This window comes from Aquarana catesbeiana, linkage group LG05 (assembly GCF_042186555.1).
Source record: "Aquarana catesbeiana isolate 2022-GZ linkage group LG05, ASM4218655v1, whole genome shotgun sequence".
Taxonomy (NCBI): Eukaryota; Metazoa; Chordata; class Amphibia; order Anura; family Ranidae; genus Aquarana; species Aquarana catesbeiana.
This window is the reverse complement of record NC_133328.1, coordinates 135,292,228-135,305,216: the sequence shown is the minus strand read 5'-3', so window position 1 is coordinate 135,305,216 and position 12,989 is coordinate 135,292,228. Positions and strand designations below refer to the sequence as shown.

At 39.1% G+C, this 12,989-nt stretch overlaps 1 protein-coding gene across 2 annotated transcripts in view; it reads right to left on the bottom strand.

The window, feature by feature from the left end:
* Nucleotides 1–12,989, bottom strand: part of KCNH8 (potassium voltage-gated channel subfamily H member 8) — a 1,076,212-nt gene that overhangs the window by 435,675 nt on the left and 627,548 nt on the right. For both annotated transcript variants that reach the window (XM_073630214.1, XM_073630215.1), the window contains exon 4: nt 5,762–5,886. In XM_073630214.1, the coding sequence (XP_073486315.1) occupies nt 5,762–5,886 (125 nt within the window). The remainder of the gene's footprint in view (nt 1–5,761; nt 5,887–12,989) is intronic.

Genomic DNA, 12,989 nt, shown 5'->3' with positions numbered 1-12,989 from the left:
TGGGCAGCGCTTCCGAAGCGCCTGAACGGTGCTTTGGAAGTGCCACAACTATGGTGTTTTGAACCCCTTCCTTGGGGTTAAAAGCAGCCCGCTAGGGGCCTAAGAACAGTGCAAAAGTGCCACTTAAACAGTGGTAAATTGGTGCTAAAATGAGTGATATTTTACCGTGAATGTGGCCACAGCCCCAGTGGGAAAGGGGTCTTAAAGATTATTTTTCCTCCCTCTACCATTTTTCATCTCTCCTAACAAAGCCATTTCTTTCCAGAAACAAGTGTTAAAGCATATCCAAATCCAAAAACAAAATGTAGTATATATTGCAGCTTACAGTTCATAGATGTGGTGGCTGCGGTGTTTTTTTTTTTTGTAAGGCTTTATCTGTTTCACCTGGTGATTCTGCAAATTAAAAAACTGGACTTTATATACTGTCTGTCTGTCTTTGTTCATCTCTATCACATGGAGAATCGATGGGATCATCGTTTACACAAGAAATAAAAGGATGTTTATGTTTTCTATTCTGCTCATAGGGAGTGAAAAGGACCCTGCATCAGATCAGCAGGTATTTTCTTTACATGGTGAAAATGTTAAAACAAAATGCGGCCATCACATCTAAGGATTAGTAAGCTGCATTATATTACATTTTTGTTTTGGGAGTTTAGATATGGTTTAAACTACTAATGTGGCTCAGACGCTACTCATTCCCTGCCTAACATCACTTAACTTTTACAAAATAAATCATTATTTCTTTTCCATGGAATAAAAATATATTTTATATTCAGTGTTTGCTGTATTTTTTATTTTAACCTAATTTATCATTTAATAACATTTATATCTGAGCTATCCTATTTAAGGATTGCTAAATCTGAGCAGGGCCCTCTTAACCCTCTTGTATTTTATTGTATTGTAACTGTACTGCCTTTTATATTGTAAAGCATAAAACTGCGTAAACTGTTGGCGCTGTATAAATCCTGTATAGAAATAAAAATAATAACAATAATTGCTGCACTTTGATATACCCTATATCACTTTAAACCTTAGTCATTTTTCACAACTAGTTTTGGATGGAATATGGAAAGTCAGAATGTATGTTAGGTTTTTATGGCTTCCTGTAACCCCAATAGGAGATTTTCTCTTCTATCCCTGTGATGGACTAACAAAGAAAAGGCGGATTGGGCTGTCACCAGAGAGAGGAATGCACAGACAGCAGAAGCAGATCTAAGCCCTCTTAAATCAACAAAAATGTATTTTGTTTTTGTCTGTATCCCCATTTGAGAGATTTCCATCTACGCCAATGGGAATAAAGATGGCAATAAAAAATCCTACCTAGGTTCTAACTCTTTCTCACTCTAAATTTAGTCTTAATTGAATTGCAATGTTTTGTCTGGTGTTGGACTTGCATCAAGTCAACTGAGTAAAGTATGTTGTATATCTAACAGGAAAGTGCACTTAAACTGTAATATATTACAATGCACATGAGTGCTTTGCTTAACTCTGCATTGCCACTTTAAAAACATAATTCAGGACTTGATGCTGTTGCAACAAGTGTATTGGCTGCCCTATGTATGCTACCTGCTGAATGGTAGCGCAGAGTAGAAATCTTGGAAAGAATAGCAGTGGGATTTATGTGACTATATGTTAAACATCCATCTGTACAAACCCTTATGGTGGTTATTAGGGATGAGCCGAACACCCCCCTGTTCGGTTCACACCAGAACATGCGAACAGGAAAAAAGTTAGTTTGAACACGCGAACACCATTAAAATCTATGGGACACAAACATGAATAATCAAAAGTGCTAATTTTAAAGGCTTATATGCAAGTTATTGTCATAAAAAGTGTTTGGGGACCTGGGTCCTGCCCCAGGGGACATGGATCAACGCAAAAAAAAGTTTTAAAAACGGCCATTTTTTTGAGAGCAGTGATTTTAATAATGCTTAAAGTGAAACAATAAAAATGCAATATCCCTTTAAATTTTGTACCTGGGGGGTGTCTATAGTATGCCTGTAAAGGGGCGCATGTTTCCCGTGTTTAGAACAGTCTGACAGCAAAATGACATTTCAAAGGAAAAAAAGTCATTTAAAACTACTCGCGGCTATTAATACATTGCCGGTCCGACAATACACATAGAAGTTCATTGATAAAAACGGCATGGGAATTCCCCACAGGGGAACCCTGAACCAAAATTTAAAAAAAAATGACGTGGGGGTCCCCCTAAATTCCATACCAGGCCCTTCAGGTCTGGTATGGATATTAAGGGGAACCCCGGCCAAAATTTAAAAAAAAAATGACGTGGGGTCCCCCTAAATTCCATACCGGACCCTTCAGGAATGGTATGGATTTTAAGGGGAACCCCGCACCAAAATTATAAAAAAAACGGCATGGGGTCCCCCCAAAAATCCATACCAGACCCTTATCCGAGCACGCAACCTGGCAGGCCGCAGGAAAAGAGGGGGGATGAGAGAGCGCCCCCCCTCCTGAACCGTACCAGGCCACATGCCCTCAACATTGGAAGGGTGCTTTGGGGTAGCCCCCCAAAACATCTTGTCCCCATGTTGATGAGGACAAGGGCCTCATCCCCACAACCCTGGCCGGTGGTTGTGGGGGTCTGTGGGCGGGGGGCTTATCAGAATCTGGAAGCCCCCTTTAACAAGGGGACCCCGAGATCCCGGCCCCCCCTGTGTGAAATGGTAAGGGGTTACAAAAGTACCCCTACCATTTCACTAAAAAAACTGTCAAAAATGTTAAAATTGACAAGAGACAGTTTTTGACAATTCCTTTATTAAAATGCTTTTTCTTTCTTCTATCTTCCTTCATCTTCTTCTGGTTCTTCTGGTTCTTCCTCTGGTGTTATCGTCCAGCATCTCCTCCGCGGCATCTTCTTCCCTTCTTCTCCTCGGGCCGCTCCGCATCCATGGCATGGAGGGAGGCTCCCGCTCTTCTCTTCATCTTCCTCTCTTCTTCATCTTCTTCTCTTCTTCATCTTCTTCTCTTCTTCATCTTCTTCTCTGGGCCCCTCCGCATCCATGGCATGGAGGGAGGCTCCCGCTGTGTGACGCTTCTAATCTTCTGACGGTTCTTAAATAGTGGGTTGGTGGGGCCACCTGGTGACCCCGCCCCCCTCTGACGCACGGTGACTTGACGGGACTTCCCTGTGACGTCACGGGGAATGCCACAGGGAAGTCCTGTCATGTCCCGTGCGTCAGAGGGGGGCGGGGTCACCGGGTGGCCCCGCCCCCCGTTATTTAAGAACCGTCAGAAGAGGAGAAGCGTCACACAGCGGGAGCCTCCCTCCATGCCAGCATGGATGTGGAGCGGCCCAGAGAAGAAGATGAAGAAGAGAAGAAGATGAAGAAGAGAAGAAGATGAAAAAGAGAAGAAGATGAAGAAGAGAAGAAGATGAAGAGAAGAGCGGGAGCCTCCCTTCATGCCATGGATGCGCAGCTGCCCGAGGAGAAGAAGGGAAGAAGACGCCGCGGAGGAGATGCTGGACGAGAACACCGGAGGAAGAACCAGAAGAACCAGAAGAACCAGAAGAAGAAGAAGATGAAGGAAGATAGAAGAAAGAAGAAGCATTTAAATAAAGGAATTGTCAAAAACTGTCTCTTGTCATTTTTAACATTCTTGACAGTTTTTTAGTGAAATGGTAGGGGTACTTTTGTACCCCCTTACCATTTCACACAGGGGGGGCCAGGATCTGGGTGTCCCCTTGTTAAAGGGGGCTTCCAGATTCCGATAAGCTCCCCACCCGCAGACCCCCACAACCACCGGCCAGGGTTGTGGGGATGAGGCCCTTGTCCTCATCAACATGGGTACAAGGTGTTTTGGGGGCTACCCAAAAGCACCCTCCCAATGTTGAGGGCATGTGGCCTGGTACGGTTCAGGAGGAGGGCGCTCTCTCATCCCCCCTCTTTTCCTGCGGCCTGCCAGGTTGCGTGCTCAGATAAGGGTCTGGTATGGATTTTTGGGGGGACCCCACGCCGTTTTTTTTTTTAAATTTTGGTGTGGGGTTCCCCTTAATATCCATACCAGACCCGAAGGGCCTGATATGGAATTTAGGGGGACCCCCACGTCATTTTTTTTTAAAATTTTGGTTCGGGGTTCCCCTGTGGGGAATTCCCATGCTGTTTTTATCAATGAACTTCTATGTGTATTGTCGGACCAGCAATGCATTAATAGCCGCGAGTAGTTTTAAATGACTTTTTCTCCTTTGAAATGTCATTTTGCTGTCAGACTGTTCTAAACACAGGAAATGCGCCCCTTTACAGGCATACTATAGACACCCCCAGCTACGAGATTTAAAGGGATATTACACTTTTATTGTTTTCACTTTAAGCATTACTAAAATCACTGCTGCCGTTTTTAAAACTTTTTTTTGCATTGATCCATGTCCCCTGGGGCAGGACCCAGGTCCCCAAACACTTTTTATGACAATACCATGCATATAAGCCTTTAAAATTAGCACTTTTGATTTCTCCCATAGACTTTTAAAGGGTGTTCCGCGGCATTCGAATTTGCCCCGAACACCCCAAATTGTTCGCTGTTCGGCGAACTTGCGAACAGTCGATGTTCGAGTCGAAGCTCATCCCTAGTGGTTATATATGGTATACATGGTATTGTGTGTGACATTGTACAATATTTTATAGGTGATTGTACCTAGATCAAGTACAAATCACATGTGTACAAGTACAAATGCACTTTACAACAGAAAATATAAATTTATAAATTCTATATTATGATTCTTAGATACTCATGAAGCACAGTGAGTTAGTGGTTAGTATTCTTGCCTTGTGTGAGTCTTGGCCAGGATGCTATATCTACATGGAGTTTGCATGTTCATCCTGTGCATGCACGCATTTCGTCTGGGCACCCCATTTTTTCCATACGTCAAAGACTTGCTGGTAGGTGATTTGTTTCCTGCCTAAACTGGCTTTTGTATTTGTGCGCATGCATGTGAGATGGAGACCTTAGTCCTTAAAGGCAGGGACTGATGTAAATGTAAAGTGCTGCATAAATTATCAGTGCTATATAAATGCCTGTAATAAATGATTTATGCATTTCCTCAACAGTGACTGACAAAATTCTGCCATAGACAACTCATTTCATCAAGAGCTCACTAAAGTCGAGTGTCGTTGGTTTATTTACGTTAAAGGATTGATTGAATGATTATATTGATACATGTGTGGTCACCTTTATAGTAACAGGAACCGCATGATGTTTCTTCACCCATGCAGACTTTTTTTTACCTAGTTATTATTTATCATTATTAAAATTCAATGGCAAGCAATGACTGAAACAAAACATTCAGTTTTATATTAAACATCTTTGATTGAATTTTTTAATATTCAATATAAATATGTTTGTAGTAATTATCTGGTGTTCTTAATTGTAATAGTATTACTTATATTTCTATGCAGCCTGCGGTACATGTTGGGTTCTTTATTTTTATAGAGCTAACACAAGCGCTTTTCAACAAAATACACATGCATAAAGATAAAAACACACACTATTTAAAACTTTTGTAGATAGAATATTAACAATACCATTAGCACCCAGTGGATAAAGAAATGTGTTATTAATAATCACAGGCATTAGGGCAAATATTGGTGAAAAATAAGACTATTAGTAGTATAGTAAATATATACATTTAAAGATCTTGGTTTGTGTACACATGTTTCATATAGATTATATATAGTCTTGGCATTATAACACATTAGTGACCACTTTATAATTTCATGCCACACATACACACATATGGCATTCTTACTTTATTAAGCTTTAATTTGCCCTTTTCTCTCCTTTGTAGGTGACCAGAGATGTGATAAAGAACAGCCCGACTCCGTCTCCTTGCTGCCTCAAAATGGGACCCTGCTTTTCCTTTTCTGTATTTTTCTGTGGAACAAAAGTAACAAGCAATTAGATATCACCACATGCAATTTTAACCTTTCAGAGATGTACTTCTATGGCACTTTTTAGAATGTAATAAAATATAACGTCAGACTTCAATGCTTTTCCCTGACGTGAACAAAAGATTCAAGCTGGAATATCAAGAGAGCAGACGACATTTCTTTGAGAGGACTTTGACAATAGAAAATGAGGAAACATTGTTGCATTGCAGTTACATTTTCCATATCACTAAGAGCAATCATTTGACAAATCTGTATGTCTAGAGGAGCAGCAAATGTAAAGTATTGGGGATGTTGCCAAACCAATCTATTAACCTTATATGAGGAGGTGAGTTGCCATCTAGATAAAAGAAAGGCCCATAGACGTGGTGCGTCTGGATTTTGCAAAAGCATTTGACACAGTTCCCCATAAACGTTTACTGTACAAAATAAGGTCCGTTGGCATGGACAATAGGATGAGTACATGGATTGAAAACTGGCTACAAGGGCGAGTTCAGAGGGTGGTGATAAATGGGAAATACTTGGAATGGTCAGGGGTGGGTAGTGGGGTCCCACAGGGTTCTGTGCTGGGACCAATCATATTTAATTTGTTCATAAACAACCCGGAGAATGGGCTAAACAGTTCAATCTCTGTACTATACTAAGCTAAGCAGGGCAATAATGTCTCTGCAGGATGTGGAAACCTTGCAAAAAGATCTGAACAAATTAATGGGGTGGGAAACTACATGGCAAATGAGGTTTAATGTAGAAAAATGTAAAATAATGCATTTAGGTGACAAAAATATGAATGCAATCCCCCTTGGGGGGAATCTAGGACGGAAAAGGACCTGGGGGTCCTAGTAGATGATAGGCTCAGCAATGGCATGCAATGCCAAGCTGCTGCTAACAAAGCAAACTTATATATTGGCATGCATTAAAAAAGGAATTAACTCCAGGGATAAAGCGATAATTCTTCCACTCTACAAGATTCTGGTCCGGCAGCACCTGGAGTATGCTGTCCAGTTCTGGGCACCAGTCCTCAGGAAGGATGTACTGGAAATGGAGCGAGTAAAAAGAAGGGCAACAAAACTAATAAAGGGTCGCTTGAGAGGGGATATGATTTCAATTTACAAATACCATACTGGTAAGGTGACCCCACAATAGGGATAAAACTTTTTTGCGGAAGGGAGTTTAACAAGACACGTGGCCACTCATTAAAATTAGAAGAAAAGAGGTTTAACCTTAATCTGCGTAGAGGGTTCTTTACTGTAAGAGTGGCAAGGATGTGGAATTCCCTTCCACAGGCAGTGGTCTCAGCGGGGGGCATCGATAGTTTCAAAAAACTATTAGATAAGCACCTGAACATACAGGGATATACAATGTAATACTGACATATAATCACACACATAGGTTGGACTTGATGGACTTGTGTCTTTTTTCAAACTCATCTACTATGTAACTATGTAACGATATGTTATTTAAAACTTCTGTTCCTAATATATAGGTAAATATATGAAAATACAAACTGATACTTATGTTTTTAGTTGCAGTTTGATTGATAAATCATCAGATGTTTGTAGAAGAAAGGTTCTTGGTTGAGGTATAAAGCAAAATTCTTCAACATCAATGTTGACAGTAAATCATACATGTGCTAAATCACAGACATTCACCAAAAGTTCAACAGAATATATGGTACTTTTGTGTATTGTTTCTGGAACAAATAAATCAGTAGTATACCTTCATCATCAGAAGTTTTCTGTTGCCTAAGAACCATTAGTACTGTAATTTTATTACTAGACACTACATTTCTTCTCAAATTAATTTTTTTGCACATATGCTAACTGATTCATTGATAACGATTATCCAAACCATGCATTGCTAATACACTTTAGCCAAACCACTCCTCTATTCAAAATAGCCAATGAGACTTAAAGGTTTTGACCCTGAATTAAATTAAGTATGCTCCCTGTAGCTTCTACGTAATACAGACAGTCAACTCTAGAACCTTTTTTTCCCTACTACTTCAAGATTATACACACAGAATCACCATGCAAACTTATCTGACATTGTGCTTCCTCAACTGCTTTATTCCAAAGCTGTACAATGAATAGGAAAACAAACAATTTTTAGGCTTGCCTGGGTCATGCTCATCTTTAATATTTTGTGAAAAAATTGGGTAATATATTGTGTTTGTGTGCCACAAAATTTACTTTAGTGTATTTTGTTCTTACATTTTGCACTAGATAAACCATTGTGCTAATATTGTGTGACATAAAAAATTTGAACAACCACCATTATATTCTCCAGGGGCTCTGCTTTCAGAAAGTATATAATAAGTATTATTCAAGACTAAATTTTTTTTTTTAAACATGTGTGAAAGAAATGGAATAACGTCGCTGGCATTGATGCCTTATTATTATATAGTTAAACACATGTTCTTGTAGGTTAAACATAGGCTTATGATTTAAACTTCTGTACTGTAGATCCAAAAATATGCCATTATATCATACATTAACACAATTCAGACAAAAAAAAAAAGTTATTATTGTGAAAAATTTGACATTTGATATATTTTAAATTAGTTTCTGAATTATTTACACCTCTTACATGCAATCATATTATGGTCAATAGAAAACACTGCTTTCACAATCATCCACGTGACCTAATTTAATTTCTCAGTGCACTAGGTCAATCCTTTCAGCAAATCTCTTTGCAAATCAAATGAAAAATCTTTGGTTTTACCCTGCTAAAGCCCCTTAACAATTGCTCTTCTTCTTTAAAAAGATCAGGTGAGTAACATAGTCTACCAGTCATTAGTTAAACATATTTACTTTTAGAATGTGAATCTTTTCTTTGGTAATTCTAATCACTAAAGTGATAATTAAGTAGGTCTTTAGATCTGTTAGAACAGCATATTTATTATTCTAAATCACCACATATGATATACAATTGTCATGCTTTTTTCTTTACAAAATACTATTTTCACCCTTTTTGTCCAACCTTTTCTTGCATCCTAATGCTGCTGATCTACTCCAACCACTATTCACCCACTTCATGCCTACAAGTACTGCTTATAGTGGCAGCTGCATGTCACTGCTCAGAACATGCTTGCTGGTAGTGTGATTGACAAAACATACAGTGCATTGAAAACGTATTCATACCCCATGAAATTTTCCACATTTTGTCATGTTACAATCAAAAACTTAAATGTATTTTATTGGGATTTTATGTGATAGACCAAAACAAAGTGGAACATAACTGTGAAGTGAAAGGAAAATCATAAATGTTTTTCAAATTTTTTTGCAAATAAATATTTGAAAAGTGTGGCATGCATTTGTATTCAGCCCCCTGAGTCAATACTTTGTAGAACAACCTTTCACTGCAATTACAGCTGCAAGTCTTTTTGGGGATGTCTCTACCAGCTTTGCACATCTAGAGAGTAACATTTTTGCCCATTCTTCTTTTCAAAATAGCTCAAGCTCTGTCAGATTGGATGGAGAGCGTCTGTGAACAGCAATTTTCAAGTCTTGCCACAGATTCTCAAATGGATTTAGGTCTGGACTTTGACTGGGCCATTCTAACACATGAATATGCTTTAATCTACACCATTCCAGCTCTGGATGTATGTTTAGGGTCATTGTTCTACTGGAAGGTGAACCTCTGCCCCAGTCTCAAGTCTTTTGCAGACTCTAACAGGTTTGCCCTGTATTTGGCTCTATCCATCTTTCCATCAACTCTGACCAGCTTCTCTGTCCCTGCTGAAGAAAAGCATCCCCACAACATGATGCTGCCACCACCATGTTTCACAGTGGAGATGGTGAGTCCAGGGTGATGTGCAGTGTTAGTTTTCTGCCACAGATAGCGCTTTGCTTTTAGGCCAAAAATGTTGGTCTCGTCTGACCAGAGCACCTTCTTCCACATGTTTGCTGTGTCCCCCACATGGCTTCTCGCAAGCTGCAAACGGGACTTCTTATGGCTTTCTTTTAACAATGGCTTTCTTCTTGCCACTCTTCCATAAAGGCCAGATTTGTGGAGTGCATGACTAGGAGCTGTCCTGTGAACAGATTCTCCCACCTGAGTTGTGGATCTCTGCAGCTCCTCCAAAGTTAGCATGGGCCTCTTGGCTGCTTCTCTGATTAATGTTCTCCTTGCCCAGCCTGTCAGTTTGGGTGGACAGCCATGTCTTGGTAGGTTTACAATTGCGCCATACTTTTTTTGTTTTTGGATGATGGCTTGAACAGTGCTCCGTGACATGTTCAAAGCTTGGGATATTTAATTAATAACCTAACGCTGTTTTAAACTTCTCCACAACTTTATCCCTGACGTGCCTGATGTGTTCCTTGGCCTTCAGGAAGCTGTTTTTTCACTAAGGTTCTCTAACAATCCTCTGAGGGCTTCACAGAACAACTGTATTTATACTGAGATTAAAATTACACACAGGGGGACTCTATTTACTAATTAGGTGACTTCTTAAGGCAATTGGTTCCACTAGATTTTAGTTAGGGGTATCAGTGTAAAGGGGGCTGAATACAAATGCACACCACACTTTTCACATATTTATTTGTAAAAAATTTGGAAAACCATTTTTAATTTTCCTTCCACTTTACAATTATTTGTCACTTTGTGTTGGTCTATCACATAAAATCCCAATAAAATACATTTATGTTTTAGGTTGTAATGTAGATAGATGTCTTGCGAGCTACCAATGAAGAGTGTTCAAAGAATGTTTTAAACGTAATAGAACCAATCCACAGCCACTTGTTTACCTACAAAAATTTCTATATTTAAATGCTAATGCACTATCTAGCCTCTTTTGTATTTTAAATTGAGGATACCATCTTTGGATTACACCCGGGGGAGCCTGTAAATCCTGCTACTTAGAGCCCAGAGGTGGTTCAGCGTAGTCACACAATTGGAGGTGAGCGCACTCACACGGGGGGAGCACGTGTGTGAAGTCATGGTTAATATTATTTGGATCATCATCACAGAGTCACTTTATGGGACATTATATTATATATTTTTTTTTCACTGTGGCTGAAAATAAGTTTTAAATATATATATATATATATATATATATATATATATATATATATATATATATATATATATATTTATTTTCTCACTGTGGACTTGCTGAAATTAAGAAATTTTGATATTTTGATGTTTACTTCAATTTTTTTATATTTCTTTCACTGTGCACTTGCTTGACAACAAGTATTTCATTGATATATTTTTTACCATTCATATTCTTTGTTTGGGAATTCACGTTGCTCCAACATTTACTCGTGCATTGCCCACGGCAATTATATATATTTTTCCACTTGAGTGAGTGATATATTACAACGTGCTGCATTTTAATATTCTTAAAGTTTTAGGTTGTAACATGACAAAATGTGGAACATTTCAAGGGGTATTAATACACTGTGCCTGTCCTGTAAGCATTGGCATGGCTGCTTACAGTCTCTAGCAATGAAAGAGTGACAAAGCAGGCAGTAATTGGGAGACATGTATAGAGAGCTGTCACAGAATAGAAGGTGCCTGAACTGGGAAATTTATGGCAGGATTACAATGTATTACTTATACTAAGGCTTTAGATTTTTAGATATGAATAATGACTTTTTAAAAAAAAATTTTCTCAATAAATGCTTATTGAAGAATAGAATAAAAAACATACAGGGTATAGAAAATATTTAAACATGTTAAAAATTATGTGAGATTTTTGTGATTGGGTTTACATCTACTCTAATCTATAAAACAACATGCAAATGCATTTCAGGGGCTATAAGGTTTCCCCAGGGCTTGGCCATCAAATTCTCGATGAATAGTAAAATGATTGCCCCTGAAACGTTTTGGATTATTATCTTGGGTATCGTTGGACTTCTGTGATTAAATATTTTTGTTGTGGTACTTTTCTTGGACCTTACATTGTTTACCCTAGGCACCTTTAACCACTTCAGCCCCGGAATAATTTACCACCTTCCTGACCAGAGCACTTTTTGCGATTCGGCACTGCATTGCTTTAACCAACAATTGCGCGGTCGTGCGACGTGGCTCCCAAACAAAATTGACGTCCTTTTTTTCCCACAAATTGAGCTTTCTTTTGGTGGCATTTGATCAGCTTTGCGCTTTTTATTTTTTGCGCTATAAACAAAAAATAGCAACAATTTTGAAAAAACGCATTATTTTTTACTTTTTGCTATAATAAATATCCCCCAAAAATATTTAAATAAATTTTTTTTTCCTCAGTTTAGGCCGATACATATTCTTCTACATATTTTTGGTAATATTGCAATAAATTTGCAATAAGCGTTTATTGATTGGTTTGCGCAAAAGTTATAGCATCTACAAAATGGATAGTTTTATGGCATTTTTATTGATAATTTTTTTTTTACTAGTAATGGCAGCGATCAGCGATTTTTATCATGACTGCGACATTATAGCGGACAATTTTGACACATTTTTGGGACCATTGGCATTAATACAGCGATCAATGCTAAAAAATTGCATTGATTACTGTAAAAATGTCACTGGCAGTGAAGGGGTTAACCACTGGGTGGTGCTGTAGGGGTTAAGTGTGTCCTAGGGAGTGATTCTAACTGTGGGGGGAGGGGCTGTGTGTGACACGTCACTGATCAACGCTCCCGATTACAGGGAGAGCTGATCAGTGACAGTGTCACTAGGCAGAACGGGGAGATGCTTGTTTACATTAGCATCTCCCCATTCTTCCTCACCATGAGACGATTGCAGATATCCCCACGGATATTGGGTACGCGGGACCCGCAAACACGGTCATGAAGCTCCCAGCGGATGCGCACACACAAGCCGCCTCTTAAAGGGCAACATACAGGTACGTTAATCTGCCTGTACATGCCCTTCTGCCACAGTATATCTGCGTGAGGCGGTGGGGAAGCGGTTAAGGTCCTTCACGTTAGAAAGCTGCCTAAACTGAGTAATTGTACTCCATATTATGGACTTACCTTCAATCTGAGGAAAAAAATCAGCTTCAGATCCTTTTCAGCACCTCCCACCAACATCTTCTATATATTTTAAGCCATAGCAGTGATGACGCACAGTTTTGCTAGAATTTTTTTTTTAACTGAATGCACAGAT